The sequence below is a fragment of the Syngnathus floridae genome, chromosome 2 (genome assembly GCF_059516105.1).
Source record: "Syngnathus floridae isolate MCC-2025c chromosome 2, RoL_Sflo_1.0, whole genome shotgun sequence".
Classification (NCBI taxonomy): domain Eukaryota; kingdom Metazoa; phylum Chordata; class Actinopteri; order Syngnathiformes; family Syngnathidae; genus Syngnathus; species Syngnathus floridae.
Window position 1 is genome coordinate 11516589 of NC_142414.1, and position 16520 is coordinate 11533108.

Here is a 16520-nt window from a genome sequence, read left to right on the forward strand (position 1 = left end):
TTGTGTCATGAATTGATGCACTAACCATGTCTTCCATTTAAAGCAAAGTGTCTTTTCTGTCCAAGCATATCATTGACCACTCGGAGTCTTCTCTTATCTTCCCCTGCTGGCCTCAGCCACGCGGCGACCAGATGAGGATCAATCCCACCCGGAATTGGGTTTCACATCCCGGAAGCAGAGGTGTACGCACGGGTCACTTTCATTGACTTGCTGTGGCCATTTGTGTCTGTCATAGCTACCATGGTGTAGTTTTGACCAAGAAGGCACAAATGCATCACAAGAGATTTGCTAGTGTAGGTCAAATGAGGAGACAAAGAAATATTTTGACAGCATGTATCAAGTCAAATATGAGCATAAAACGTTTGTGTTGTTATGGGAAGACTGTTTGATATGACATTTTTGGAGTGCATCTGTGTGACGGTGTGGTTTAGTGTCAATTCAAACATATACACATCTGGAGTTTACTACTGTAAATGTCTTCATATCTGATAGTTAGGATAAGCTTTGTGCTAACAAGCACTTTTGCCATTTTGTGTTTGCAGTGAAGCTAGTATAAAATGTCACTGTGTATAGAGTGCAGGTGAGTAGAAACGAAAAATGAAGAAAGATGACCATGAAATTTGCAGACAAGCGCAAGTCGGCAGATCTATGAGAGGGAGGCCTGCACTGCTGTAGGAGTGGTCACAGCAAGCTTCATTCATGTCCAATCAAAGTGGCTCCTGTCATTGCCCTTATGTGCAGAGCATTCGACCACGCATGTTGCACTAGACCATCTGTCTTCTCCGCGCTGGTGTTTAGATGTGGTCTAAGCAGGTGGAAGGTTTAGATTGACTTTCTTCCGCCATATTGTTACTCTTCTAGGTGCATTTCCATGACTCTCCTTCTGCTGCGCCGGTCCACCGAGCGTGACAGAGCCCGGTCTGCCAAATAAGCAAACGCATGCAGCAAGCACTGCACTGATACAATAATTTGGATGTGCCAGCATATGCACAACGCAGGTGCCACTGCCTACGCTAAGAGAGCCCCTAAGCACGTCTTCAATAAATACACATGATCTTGGAATGTGGGCGGGAAAGGCAATGATGCAAACGACCCACAGAAGCAGGGGGAAGAACCTGGATACACCAAAACTAGCACAATTTTTGGCTACTCTACCCAATTCTGTTAATTTCCAAGAAAATCATGTGGATCTGCAAGTAGAAAAAAAAATGTCCTTTGTTCAGTGGACCGCCCTTTTTGTTTGCAGAAAGAATTAGAACCAATAATTAAACTAACCACACATGGACTCTTGGAATGCATATTGTACATTGAGCATATTGCTAATTATGCAAGAGCCAGAAACTCGTGGTGTTTAGAGACAGGGGTCAAACAGGGTGAAAAAAACACACGCAGCCAAGACTTGGGAAATACATAGATGACCTCACGTTTTGACAACTGGTCTGGAGAGTCTTAGCTGCTGTTAGTGGTGCTGTTGCTGCTGCTGAGAAGAGAATAAGGACGCTGAATGCAGATAGGATCTCTGCAGGGGGGGCGTGAATGTGTGATCGGAGACTAAAATCATTACAGAACGCCTGGTCACTGTGTCCTTGGCTCTTCCGCTGAGCTGAGCCTTGTGCTCTCGTCTACTCTCCCGTGTCGCCTTGATTCCTATTTGCTCTTCTGCAGTTTCTCAATGTGGAGCTACACTGTACTGCCGAGGGCCATGCACAAATGTTGTTCTTATGACGTAAATTGCAAAACCAGGTCCTGCGTCGAGGATATTGTTACCAACTTGTGTTTTTGCTGTCATTGTGGTGCACATTCTGTGTACTGTAATTTAACAAGTCTGTGGTGATGTCATCAGTGATAATGCAATAATTAGTGTGTGTGCGTGTGTGTGTGTGTGTGGTGTGTGTGTGTGTGTGTGTGTAATACAGGCCTATATATTTTAGGTTATAAGCTATATATGAAGTGTGTGTGTGTGTGTGTGTGTGTGTGAGCGTGCGTGCGTGCGTCCGTGCGTATAAAACTCAAATAGTCACAATTTGGTAAACGAAATATTTTTTCAAATATCTGTACTATTTGTCAGTCAACACGTGTGGGTACATTTTTTTTTACACATTATCGACCATTCAAAAGTTGTGAAAAAGGCTACCTTTGATAATGCAAAGTGACTAATTTGCAGGTACTGTAGAATTTATTGTCCTGACGCCAGCGACTTTCAGAAATCATCCAGATACAAAAAACAAACCTTCCACTTTTTTGTTCAGTGTTGATGACTCAACCATCCGTGTAAGTGGAGACCCGCTTGTCCCCGTTCAGCCCATGCAACTGCAATCCCCCCAGACTGCAGAAGCAGAGCCGGGCGGGAGAGTTCAAACTAAATCCGCTCTATTCCACTTCTCGTTTTTTGTCCTTGAAAATGTGCAGACACGGGCCAGATAATGGTGTAACACCAGAAACGCAAGTAAAAACTTGCTAAGATATTCTTTGCTGCTTCCACTGACGCTCTATCAACAATAACTGTGCTGGATCGTGATCATTTCATGCATCTGAATCACACATTCGCCGCTTTAAAAAAATATATGCACACAGCTATGCGAGATCAATCTGTGTCAAGCCGATATTCATAGATTAGTATTAACTAATAAAATGAAATACACGTAATCGCGTTCGTATCATCTCAGCAGACAATCGGACAGGACCTTTTTTTTTTTTTTTTTTTTTTTTTCTCCAACTCGCCAGGATGAGCTTCTAAGTGTATTCAAAGCCATGTACGACCCCCAAAATGATTCTTCAATGTTAATCCAAAGGTTTGATTTTAATTTTTTTCTGTCTTGCAAGGTCAAGATCTCCCTTTACCTAGCGCGCAAGTTTGTGCACAAGTCAGCAACATGCACCACAAATGCCGCCCCCCCACACACACACCATTCAGACACATCAAGTGCACGAATGTGTGATATATGTAGAAAATATTTGTTGCGCGTCCTCGTGAATCACCTTCGCCCAGTTTATTGAAATATGAATGCCTGATATTAAAATGCCTCACTGATGTCGATGTCAATTGAGATAAAATAAAACAAATGACGTGCAATAGTAAAAATTCTGAGATTGAATTGTTGCCATTTCAATGACTTTAATAAGCAAAATAGGAAACAATTTCTTCCAAACACAACCCCCAAAATAAGACAAAACAGAAACCAGTCTGAATGGAACAGTTCAAATTTAAGTGTTTAACTATTATTCATATAAACAGGATTGAAAACTGATCCTCAACGTGACAACGTACATGGAAATGCTGAAAACAAAACAACAACCCGCTGCTGCAGTTTCAGTTCGATTTCAACACAGTTGAATCAAGAAAACCAAAGATTGATAAATGCATGACTTTTCAACAACACTTTCAAATGCAAGCACCATGCTTATTCGATATGATCTGACAGTCTGTTAATTTAAATCATTAAAATAAAAACTTTATGTAACTATGCATCTGGCCAGCAGAACCAGAATCATCAAATAATAATACAACAAAATCAGCACATATAAAATATTTTCATTTTGAGCATTTGCACCACCTGTTTCCCCTTTTTTCACTGTCCTGCAGAAAAAAAATCAGGAAAACACTGCACTAAATGCCAAACTCCGTCACAACAAATTGCTTATATGTAAAATATAAATCTTTAGTGCACTGATGATGCTACAGGTGGCTGTCAATCAAAAATGATTGTTTTGTTTAATTCCGTTTTGTAATTAAAAACAGTTTTTACTTTGGGGAAAGGGGTTAAAATATTACCTGGAATTTTAAATCAAGCCTGTTCAAATTTTCACCCTGAGTGTTTGTTATTGAGTGAATAGATAATTGCGTAATCTCAGTCAGCCCCTTCCCCCGCCCCCATAAAAACTCATCTCAATCACCCGTAAATATTTATTTTTGTACTTCACTCCTGAAGCATCATAATGTTTTCCTGGAAGGGGGTATGTGCAAATGTCAAAATGAAAACTTGCAACATGGACAACAACAACAACAAAAAAAGATAATCATCCAAAAGCGCACTTGCCATAAAGTTTGCTGTTGTTTTGTTTTTTACAATTCAACAGACAAACATGGAACAAAAGTGCACTCCTCTCTCAGTCAGTCCCGCAAATGAGAAACGATAACAAAATATATAAATGAGAAACGTAACACAAAGAAAGAAAGAAGTTCAAACCAGCCTCCTCGATCTTGTGCAGTTTTGCGGTTGCGTAATATTTACAAGCCCAAATAAACCCCGACTCCACCCCACCCCGCCGCCCCAGCCGCGAGCATATGACGCTATATGATACTGCACAGGCAGTCCTGCTGTTCTGTCCCCGCTCCATTTCTCGAACCGTCCCCAAAACCCATATGGAGAAGCGCAGATCAACAACATGCTCTTATTAATATACACGAGATGATGAAAATACAAAATAGAAATTATTACCATACATGTCCAGCATGCAGGATTAATATTTAATGTATGTTTTTGTTTGTTTCTCTATATATTGGAATATAATAACCAAGCAGGCAAGAAATCAATGAGATGTTGCATAAAATGTCCTCCCGGGTGACGGGTTAGTCGACAGATTTGCATAAAGGAGTCTTGCATGTGTTTGATTTTTTTTTTTTCTTTTTCCATTTTGGAGAAGATTCTAGACGCCAGGCCTCTTTGCCGAGTCTGCTCCACTATTTAGTAGCAAGATTATGTGGTAAAAGCCCCAAGGCGGGCTAAAGTTCATCAGGAGACGTTTTTCTCAGAGGAGGGAATTGAAAAGTGTTTTCAACGCGCAAGTCATCTAGTGTACAAATAGACGCCGCCACGACACTTAATTGGACGCTTGGATGGACACGTGATTACATGTGGATCTTCTATCGTGGAAATAATTGTCGCCCAGAGTCCTAAACAGTTTCTTGTCGGTTGCCATCAGTCAATTTGTGTTCAAGGTGGATGCTGTCTCTAAAAAAAAACAACTCACATGAAGAACTCTGGCGAGGAGGGGTTGTCGCTTGTCGAGCCCGCCTCGCGGAATCCGCCGCTGGGTCCCGAGCCCGACCCGGCGAGTTTTTCGCACTTGAGTTTGTAGGCGTCCCTCTCCCTGGCCAAGCGGCTGATTTCCGCCTTGAGCTGCTCCACTTGGTTCATCAGCTGCGTCTTCTCGTTCTCCAGCACGTGCTTCTGCTGCACCCGCTTGAACCTGCACGACTGCGCGTAGCCGCGATTCTTCAGGGTCCTGCGCTTCTGCTTGAGACGGATGACTTCGTCCTTGGTGAAGCCACGCAGGTGTCTGTTGAGCTCCCGCACGGACATGGACACCAGCTGGTCGTCCGAGAAGCGCTCCTCCACGCTCAGCCCGCCGCCCCCACCCGCGGAGCCGTGGTGCGCCGCCGACTGGCCCAAGTGGCCGTGCGGGTGGTGGTGATGGTGGTGATGGTGGCGGTGGTGGTGGAGCGTCGGGTGGGCCTCTGGGGACACCGGGGACGGGCTGTCGGGATCCTGGATGTTGTTGCTGTGATGGTGATGCTGGCCGTGCGGGTGGCCGTGCGCTCCCGGGTGAGCGGAGAGCTCATCGGCGTGGTGGCCCATGCCCCCTGCGTACGGGTGGTGGTGTTGCTGGCCGTGCCCATGCCCATGGCCGTGGTGGCTGTGGTGGTGATGTGGACCCCTGTAGCCTTCAAAAGCGCCTTGCTGCTGCTGTTGCTGCTGCTGCAGCTGCTGCTGGACGTGCGGAGGCGGAGGGTGACCGTGGGTCGTGGCTCCGATCAGGGCCTCCACTGCGTCCTCTGGGGTCAGGCTGAGGGTCTGCGGGTCCATCTGCTGGTGGTAGCCCCCGCTGGGCAGCCAGTACAACTCCTCCAGGTGGTTCTTTTGCTCCGTGGGGCTGAAGCTGGGCGACGACGGCACCGAGCTGCAGGGCGTGCTGATTGGCGTGGACGACACAGAGCCTTGCGGTTGGAGGCGGTTGCACTGACGCACTCCCCCGCGTTCCAGCCCAGCCAAACCCTCCTTCTTGACGTCAAACTTCATCAGGTCAAAATCGTTGACATATTCCAGAGCCAGAGGGCTGCTGGGTAGCTCCGGGCCCATGCTCAGCTCTGCACTCATGCTGCCGTCGCGACTCTTTTGCAGGTACGCAAAGGAGCTTGCGAGCGTCGCCAAAACGGACTTGTGAATCAGCGTCTCTTCTCTCCTTTCTTGTTTCATGCAATAGTTCTTTTGGTTCATCCAGCGCTGCGCACTGACTTGCTGTAGCATGAAACACCTTGAGGAAAAAAAGTGCAGGAGGGAAAAAAAAAAAACTTTCAGACTAAGCTTTGTTCACTGTTTGCATCATGTAGTTTTCTGATCTGTCACTGACAGCCAGGCAGGAGGTAGAACGACAGCAAGTGGCCTCAGTGCACAAACAGTCCTTTCAGTAGATGTGCATTCACAACAACTTTCAAAACATCAATAAGAACAGGAAAGAAATACCAAGTTTGCTCGCAGAGATGGGCACCAGTCCTCGTTGCAACTTCTTGATAAGTCCTCTTTTTCTCCAGGAAAAATGAAAACAGCAAGTGAGCAGATTAAATAGGGAGTCTGATTTTCGCTTAGAAGCAGATTTTCCAGCTCTGCACCGCAGAGATTCACGCGCCTCTTTCGCTCTTTCTCTCTCCTCTATTCTAGTATCCAGCAGACTGCGCTCGCAGCCCAGCCAGCGCTTTATGCTTATAGCGCGCGGTGACGCACAACCAGAGGCGGGATCCGTGGCACGCCACCCTCCAATGGGAGGCGAACCCTCACTTGAAATAAAGGGAAAGAGGAGGCGGAGGTGCGCAAGAAACAGTGAGCTGACGGAGAAGCCACAAGGTGGGACCACGCCACCAGCGCTCCTTCGTTTCCCCCATTTTCTCATCACCTTTAACAATCCGTAATGATGTCCAATTAGTGTAGCCTACGATAACACGTCTTTAAGAACATTCAATGTGACAATGACAGACAGCTCAAATTTGCACCTGCATGTCACCTGCATTTAGATTTAGGGAACTCCTTTGCAAATGTATTACTTTTATCCGGCAAGTTCATATCTATCTATCTATCTATCTATCTATCTATCTATCTATCTATCTATCTATCTATCTATCTATCTATCTATCTATCTATCTATCTATCTATCTATCTATCTATCTATCTATCTATCTATCTATCTATCTATCTATCTATCTATCTATCTATCTATCTATCTATCTATCTATCTATCTATCTATCTATCTATCTATCTATCTATCTATCTATCTATCTATCTATCTATCTATCTATCTATCTATCTATCATCCATCCATCTATCATCCATCCATCTATCATCCATCCATCCATCCATCCATCCATCCATCCATCCATCCATCCATCCATCCATCCATCCATCCATCCATCCATCCATCCATCCATCCATCCATCCATCCATCCATCCATCCATCCATCTATCCATCTAAACATCCACCACGTTGTCTGCAGTTAATTTACAAGTTAATCAGCAATGATTCATGTGACGCGTATTCAAGTTTAATTTGTGTGGGTGGTTTTGTCCCGACCATGTTGTGTCTTCCACGTGACCCCCACGCCAGCCCTCTTTTTGGCTCGGCCAAGCTGTGAGTCCAAGTCAGGCTCAAGGCTGCCCCTGCGTGGGCAACTTGAGCACCTGTTTTGCAAACGGTGTGGACATACTAATCGTGCACTTTATTTCGTTCTCTCAGTCGTTTATCTCTTATTGAAATTCTATTAGTTCATAGGTGTCACGTCAGATGCGTGACACCTATGTTGTGCCATAGTGTTACGCCAATTATGGCATCATTTATTAGGCGTGCACTCAAGCCGTTCCTGTAAAATAACACACACGTAAATAAGTCCATTATATTTGTTAATTTTATCTTTATATCCATTGACATTACCACACGTATAGCATTTGAGACCATAGCATATACTTCAGGCATTCGTGCAGCTGACATTAACAATAGAAAGTTGAGCTTCTTTGTATATTAAATGTAGGCTGTAAAACAATTCGAGTATTGCACATTTTAATATTTTACTATTTTCTTAACAAAAGTAGGATTTTCATTTGATTTGCTCTAAGTCAAATCAAAGATTGGATTGTTATTTTTTTGCCACAGTTTAAATTGTGTGCTAGGCAGACTAATTAAACCATGTTTTTCATTCAATATGACGTCGGATACTATGAGAATAATTCATGAAAATGTATTGACTAATTATGATACGAATAAAACATTTGTAAAATGCATGTAATATATATAAAAACTAAAAAGATAATATTTTCAAAGTAATGATTTCTTGTAATTATTGGGATGTAAATAATCACCATTAAAATTATGAACAAATAAACCCAATAAATTTAGTCTTTTTACGCTTATAACAAATACACACTGATGCAAAGAACAATTCAAGGTAATTGAATTTATTTCAGGCACCTGCAGGCGAGCGTCGTAATTCACAAAATGACCGAAGATCACCAAAACGAACTAAGTAGCCCTCAAACGTCCTCCCCGGGCAGGCCAAGGCGCTGGCAGCGGCTCCGTTAGGTGGTCCTGCTCCCTCCCTCGCGGCACCGCGGTCCGGCGGGCAGGCGCGGCTGACGGCGGCTGTTCCCGCTCCGCTAATAACAGGGGCCGTAATGGAGGGACCAGATGTAAAAGGGGGAGAAAAAAAGCGTTAGTGTCAGCATCATATCGGTGGTTAATGATCTATTAAGTGATGTGTGTGCTTATGGGCAGCGGGGAAAAAGTGTCGATGCTTGCTTATTCGCCTCCTAATGAGACTCCCGTCCTACGGATTTTAGGAATGAATAACACGAAATAAAATCCGCCTTAAAATGATGCGTTGAGCAGTTGAGGCTGCGGAGGCGCATGCAGCTCACAACATTCGACATCTCGCGACTGAGCGGCTCACATCGCGCTTGTGCAGTGTCACACCTGTAACGCGAGGCCCGGGCATCCACGATGGACCTCTGACCGGGTTGGCACTATGTGCTCACCTGCGTTGCCAAACTTTTTGGATCCTTCTGGATGTTATCCTTGCAAGGAATAACGACCTGCTATTTTCTCCACTTCTATTTTTGCACACAATGTGTTAATGTGATCGCTTCACGGTCGTTCTCCACGAGCCGACACCCGGAGGAAAGCCAAATTTCAAGGCCGAGGGGCGGGCAGATGAGCGCTGAAGAGCCGCTGCTTGCGGAGCATGCTTTTTTTTTTTTTACGCGTGGAAGTAATTGAGAAGTAGACATTATACGGGTAAAACTTTGGAATTTATTTTTATTAGTCTACTACTTAAAAAAAAAAACATCACTAGCCTGTAATTATTAATTATTAACATTATTGAAATTATGAGCGACGCATTGCATGTCCAATGTAATTCATGGATGTTAATTGCATCTCCGATTATTTGCAAAGATGGACCACTCAAGTTCATCACGCATGCTGAACCTTTAAAAGTTTACTGATACGCACGCGGCGATCCTTTTGCATCACCCTTTTAATTGGCCATTAACAGCGTGTACTTACTCAGGCATTCTTGTTTACTCCAGACGGATCGACTATCTCTGTGAAAACATGCATTATTAAGTCGCTGTCTGTAAACAGGGCGAGTCCAGTCGGTGAAGGAAGCCAACTCAAGCCGCATCAGACCCAATTGACACACATCAACCACTCTTACAGAAACAAGAGGTGAGATAAGTGCAAATCCTGTCAAACTCATTAATATAGAAGAAGTTTCGATTAAACAGTGAAGATAATTTGTCTTTTTTTTCTTTCCCTTTTTAACCCACGTTTGCTTCCTCAAGTTGATGCCACCAACTCAGCGATTGTCCGTCAGTATTCGCAGGTGCACTTTTTAGTTTATTTCTTATGCCAGTGCGCCCCTGGTGGCATGTTTGTGTATTGCGAGTATTTTAATGACGCACATCACTGGTGGCGTGCAGGCATGTGGGTCCAACTTCACAACATCAACTTATCATAGCTGTGTTCAGTTTACAACAGAAAGATAGGAGGGGGATATAAAAATGTGATGAACAGGCCATGGCATAATTGTGGGGCCTTTTGTGAGCTCAGATTGGCATTCTATAAATATAACACAAAATAAATGTCACACACCTTTTGGCTTGATATACCACCAAGTAAAAAGGCAACAATGAATCTGCCTTTTTGCTGTGGTGCTTCCACTAATGTAAATGGCAATACTTTGCAAAGCAGTCTGGCATCTTTCCAGTAGTTTATCGTGTAGAATAATTTGCATATCTTTGGGATCTTATCACAAATTTGGGGTTGTGCCAACACAAGCAATTTAAGCAAATATGATTAAAAGTCACATTCTTCAGAAGTTGCATCAATGCTGAGAGCTACAGAAACACTCAGGGTGACTAAGTAAAGTAAATTCCAATCATGATTTGAATAATCTGTTCTGAACATGTCGCCCATTAACATGAAACATTGTAGAAAAGAATTGTGTCCTCCCCACTGGGTTATTATAATATCAACACAAAGCTTTTTAAATGGTTCAGTACACTATATGATAAAGCTGTGAATACAAAATATGAATACTACTCTTTTGTATGCACCAGCTGACTACAGACCAGTTTGTGTGTGCGTTAGTAAGTTATTTTATGACCTGTGTGTTTGAACAAGACCCTTTCAAGTGGAGTCAGAGATTGAAATACATTACGAAGATAATTGCAGAAGTTGAAGTTGATTTTTTTTTTCCAGGGTGTCACGGCACCGAGTCACGGCACTCTCAGGCGGAGGGTAACATCAAATTAAGTATAAAACAAATATAAGTAATCCATGTGTGCTTGAAGTATCCACAGAGCCTCCACTAATGTGGAAAAGGCACAATTAGCAGGTACAGTATGCAGACATGTTTGCAATCACTTAAGCAACGGACATCGTACCTCAGATGTTGCTGGACAGCAGAACTTATTGCAATATGCATGTGTTCTTTATCCCTTGGGAAGAATAACTAATATTAGTGCTGCACTGATGATCAGAGAGGCGTTGTCTCGAAGAACAATTTAGCGGTCTGTCTGTCTTGTACTACCCCCTGGTGGGCTAGGCAAATACACCAGAATGGACAACATAATTGCAAGAGAATGTTTGACAAATGTTTATTTTTAGGTCTTTTTAAATCATATAGTAATTACGATGTGTTTTTATAGCGTGCGCTGTAACAAGCATTTTCTGGTTGTGCGTTTAATGTTTAAAAGTTTTACTTGAATCCAAAACAGACCCTCATAAAATTTCTCTGCAAGGTCCAAGATCCGCAAGCATTATACGTACTTATACAATAGACACTTACAAAGGTTAAATTGGCTTGATTTTGGAATATTTGAACGCTCTTTTTCCTTTCTTCATGATCTGTCCAGCCTGCCCGAACGCTTCGTGGGTCACCTCCTCACCTCAACGTTCTCTCACCCCTCTCCTCCGGCCCTGGCCCTGCCCACCCCAGGTCATTTATCATGGAGCAGGAGGGGCGCCTCCAGGCCTGCAGGCCCCTGTCAGCCACTGCAATCGCCTCTTTGTGGCTCCCAGCAAACAAGTGTCGGATCAGCAAAAGTCTATTAAAGCCTGGTGGGCCTTTCTCAGCCAATTGGGTCTGGGTCAGTGAGCCGCTCTCCTCGCTGCTCCGAGAGCTCTTTGTGTCGCCGCCGTTCGCTGACACAGATCCCCACAAGATTAATGATTTTTAGCAGCCACTTGGTTCTTACTCGCAAGAGTTGTAGCCCGTTTCTCTCATTTTGCCCTCTCTTTTGGCCACTTGTAATGCTTCCCTTTTCTCCCTTCAGCCCATTTCTCATACTCCATCTCCTTATATTTTCCATTCAACCCAGCCCGATCAATGCTAACTGCATTAGCATAAATCTCAGAAACCCACAATACATACACCAAAAGACATTGCGTCTTAATGGGCATATACCGCCAAGGATACAACTCAAATATCTAAATCTTCTATCAGTATTCATGAGTACCGGATGCATTGAAATAATGCTGGTATCGGCCCAATATCTACTCGCCCATCCCTCGTCATTATCTTCCGATTGCTATTAATGCCTAATGAATCCAAAGCATGTTGATAACCAACTTTCAAATCCGCTTTACAATCCAGGCAGTCGTCCTTGCGGCAAGTCTCAAGGGGCTCGGAGTAATTTGAAATCTTTCAGCCGCCTCTCACCAGTTCCATGTTGGTCATGTTCTCAGTGTTGTTTCCAGTAATTACTGCAGGTTAAGTGCACGTCCCGGAGCCCAGCGGAGGCAGCTCTATCCCTCACCTGGGACATGACTCAGCAAGGCTCGGGTCATCCGGCCATTTCCCTGACCACTGGACCACACCCAGCCTACTCTAAAGCCGCAGGAGCAGCTCTCATGTTCACTTACATCATGTAATGCAAAGGTAGTTTTATTTGCCGCCTGATTGTTTCCTGAAACTCAGCCTCAGACCGGCGTCTGAAAAAAAATTAACGACGACTGATACGCGTGTTGTTTTTAACCCAACCAACTATTGATTATGATATACGTACTGGCCAACATATTGTTTATTGTAAAATTAAGTACTGGGAAGAGGTCGATTATAATTTCATGTTTTGAAAATCTCTCTCTCTCTCTCTCTCTCTCTCTCTCTCTCTCTCTCTCTCTCTCTCTCTCTCTCTCTCTCTCTCTCTCTCTCTCTCTCTCTCTCTCTCTCTCTCTCTCTCTCTCTCTCTCTCTCTCTCTCTCTCTTTCTCTCTCTCTCTCTTTCTCTCTCTCACAAAAACAGGATCCCGTCATTATGTTTATTTGAAGTTGAATGGATGAACTCAGCCCACCTTTTCTTGCAACTTCTCACCCGTGTTTTTTTTTTTTGGTATCTGAGCTTTCATGTAAACGGTTATAGATTGGAAGACGCCGGCATACTGGCAGTCCACATCATTACTCACACAGACCAGGAGAGACCACAGGCTGAGCTATTCAGAGTACCCTCCACCTCACTCATGCTCTCTCATACATACTGAAAGTGTATACATACACTCACACGCACACGCACGTAGACATGTAATTCAAACACAGGGTTCCTCCATGGCGAGGCCTTTTTGTTTGCGCCCTTGCTCTTGACCTATTCTCTTTAAACTTGTCCTAGTATTTCATTTGTACATATCCTCTCGCCTCTATTTTTGCCTTGCTCTGGCTTGCTCTCATCTCCAGGTTGGAGACATTGCAAATAGAATGTGTTTGTCTACTGTATTCAGAATCAGGGTAAATAGAAATGTACACCAAAATTATTCATATTATTAAGTAGTTGCCTGACATTTGTAAATTATTCATACTATCAAGAAAGAAGAGTAGTCTGTCATTTGTAAATTTAACTTGTGTAACTTAGTCAATAAAACACAAGTATTGACATAAAGGGTGAAGGAAAGTTATAGTGGAGATAAAAAGTCTACACACCCCAGTTCAAATGGCATGGTTTTGTGTTATGCATAAATGAGTCCAAGCTAAAAGTTTTCCACTATTAGTTAACTTACATCCTGTACAACTCAATGGAAAAAAATCTGAGGGAAATTCCATAGAAACAAAGCAAGTGCACACACTCATTTATAAATGGGGAGTGTCTGTGGTCAGAATTAAGCAATCGCATTCACACTCATTTTAAATTGTCAGCACACACTTGCCACTATGTAAAGGTGGCAGTGTATGTAAAATTCTCAAAAGGGTAAAATTGTTGACAGAGATGGTCATTTTAATCGGCTAGGTCCTCATTACCTTTTTATTAATTGTGCTAAGAAACAGAAACAGGAGCTTTTGTGTCCGTCAGATGAGCTACCACCCCATAGTAAAAAGGCAATACTGTTATACATCATCACACAACTTTGCCGAAAATAGAGCAATAAATCTAGATATGTGTCAACAACTATCTAGTGTGTCATGTGTGATTCTGTGTTTGAGTCCAGATAAGATGTGTTTTGTGCTTTCATAGCTTTAACGCTGCTTTTTTTGTAGGCATGGGTCTGTAACTGTAATATGCGTGTGTGCACGTGTGTATGTGCACGCAGGGGTGTGTGCGTGCGTTGGAGGGTGGTTTCTGTAAATAAATCTGTTTGGGGAATGGGGGTGCACGGATGAAATATGGTTCCAGGGATGTGGAGCAATGTGAAAAACTCGGCAATGCCTGGGAATAACAAATCTCCTCATGTCGCCTTCCTGCAAAATAAATACACTCCCCATACAAGTCATCCATCTGGACGACGAGACACAGCAAAGATGCCCCCAATAGATCCCCAACACGCACACACACACACACACACACACACACACACACACACACACACACACACACACACACACACACACACACACACACACACACACACACACACACACACACACACACACACACACGCACACACACGCACACGCACGCACACACACACACACACACACACACACACGCACACACACACACACACACACACCCAGACTCGAGCACGCACGCACGCACACACACACGTAATTCAGTATTTATTTACACATTTAATTAAATGAAAACTTCAAGGGGATTAAATGAGGTTTTCATAGCACAATTTTTGTTTGGATGAAATGTGATGTTGACATACAACACCACCTTGGCAGGTACGTTTAGAACCAAAATGATGTCACCAATTGGAGACTGAAAATGGGAAGCAGTGAATATTAGAAGAGGATAGTTAAGTCTAATGTTTGATTCAAACCATATTCTCAGAATGATGCAAGCAGATTTTACTCAGAAATGTTTACACATGTGCAGACACATTTTTCGGAAAAGAATCTGGCAGTAAATAAATCACCTTTTTCTCTTAAAAATGCTCCCTGACTTTCAGCTCTTTCCTTAGATGAATAGGACAACTTGTTCAATAAATGGCTTCATAAATAACCAGCAACATTATTTTTGACATCAAAATTTAGCTTTCATTTTTTGTGAGGGTCTCTATTCTTAGCCTCAATGGGGCAAAGGAGAGTGTGTGTGTGCACACACCAGAGTTACACTATCAGAAGTATTATCCAGCCTGTTTGCAAATGCATGATGGATGATGGCCATATCAGTGCGAGTTGAATGTTTTCATATAAAATACATACATTTCCTCTCTTTTGTCAACAGACTAACAAATTCATGCATCACTGCCACTCGTTTCTATTACACACATTCAATCTCACGCTCATCTTATTGACTTCCTCACATCTGTGTTCCCTTTTAGACAATTTCATTTTATTTTCCTCACTGTATATATGTGATATAATGTCACACATGCATCTGTCAACACTGCTGCAAACTATTGCCAGGTTGGCTGTCACTCATTTAGCTCTCGGCGAATGGTTTTGACGTACTTCTCATCAGGCGATATTTGATACACACTTAAGGATCATCATTACAGAAAATAAGTTTCTTCATTTCCGTCTTTCAGATGGATGCCGTGTAAAGAGCCACAGGCTGTAAAATGCCAACTTCCACTGTCACAACATGATGACAGGAGGCCGATTATGTCGCCATGCCATATTGTAAACTACTCGTCATTAGCGGGCCCATCCCAGCTAACGACCGTGCTGGGGACGAACAGCGCCAAAGCGCAGCGGTGTCTTAATCAGGAGTGCTGTTTGAAAGTGGAAATGTGTCATTGAGCCCAGCTGTGTCGCACCAGGATACGGCCCGCATTGATCTGTAAAGCTGTGCCGGCCGCAGCCTCAAGCGACGCATGGGGCCAATGACGCCCTAATGGCGCTTTCTGAGCAAAAAAAAAAAACTGTCACGGAAAGCGAGATGAGTGTGGAAAACATGCGGCATTAAATTAATATCCAACGCTGAATGTTTCAATCATGGCCTCCCAGGGACTCTCAAGCTAAAAGTCAATAAGACAAGGGAGGGCAGTGACACTCCCTCGCTCCGTCTGTCTTCTCTCCTCTGTTGACATACTCCTCCTTATGTCTTGCTGAACAAATACAGCTTTAATCATAAGGACTTTACTTGACTCAACTTCATTTATAGTGGCATGGAAAAATATTTGTGTCACGTCTCGTCCCCAGCCGTTTTACTATGTGTCTGTTGTCATGGTTTCTGTCTGTGCGCTCACCCCTCCCCTCCTGTGTGCCCATGATTAGTGTGATCATTCTCATCTGCCTCTTGTTACCTGTCGTGTATTTAAGTCCTGTCGGCGTGTCACTCCCTTTCGGATCATTGTTGTCGTAATGTCTTCACGTCTTTTGTTTCACGTCCCTGTCGGTTAGTCCTCTTGCTGTTTTGTTAAGTCATGTCAGTTTGCCGAGTCTGTTAGTTTGTTTTGCTGAATAAACCCTGATCCAAGCTGCATTTGGTCGCTCTGCTCCATCCGCTCCATGACAATTTGCTCTCTTCTCATATTGTTGTTTTTCAAAGTTGATTTTATTTATGAAATAATTCACATCCAGACTTTCCTCTTTCCAGATCTGGACAAAAGGAAGTGGCCTATCGTCAAAGTCTGGACTTGAATCAGATTGAAATGGT

The 16520-nt window shown here is 43.4% G+C and overlaps 2 protein-coding genes across 6 annotated transcripts in view; one reads left to right on the forward strand and one right to left on the reverse strand.

Moving 5' to 3' along the window:
* LOC148401755 (uncharacterized) overlaps nt 1-16520 on the forward strand; it is a 180809-nt gene that overhangs the window by 139405 nt on the left and 24884 nt on the right. The window contains exons 4-9 of one of the 5 annotated variants that reach the window (XR_015853260.1): nt 6660-6842; nt 9626-9709; nt 9826-9866; nt 10745-11634; nt 12245-12425; nt 16461-16518. Coding sequence is in view for 3 of the 5 variants with exons in the window: in XM_088357025.1 (XP_088213151.1) it covers nt 6660-6842; nt 9626-9678 (236 nt within the window). In the remaining 2 variants the exon portion in view is untranslated. The other 4 variants (XR_015853261.1, XM_088357032.1, XM_088357025.1 and 1 more) reach the window with 4 other exon arrangements.
* Nucleotides 3096-6678, reverse strand: mafba (MAF bZIP transcription factor Ba). Its single transcript, XM_088356999.1, has 2 exons — nt 6465-6678; nt 3096-6255 (listed from the first exon to the last, which is right to left on the reverse strand). The coding sequence occupies exon 2, from the start codon at nt 6246-6248 to the stop codon at nt 4968-4970; it is 1281 nt and encodes a 426-aa protein (XP_088213125.1). The 5' UTR covers nt 6249-6255; nt 6465-6678; the 3' UTR covers nt 3096-4967.

Bases quoted from the DNA above. Each gene is read 5' to 3' on its own strand.
- mafba (XM_088356999.1), bottom strand. From the start codon at position 6,248: ATGCTACAGCAAGTCAGTGCGCAGCGCTGGATGAACCAAAAGAACTAT.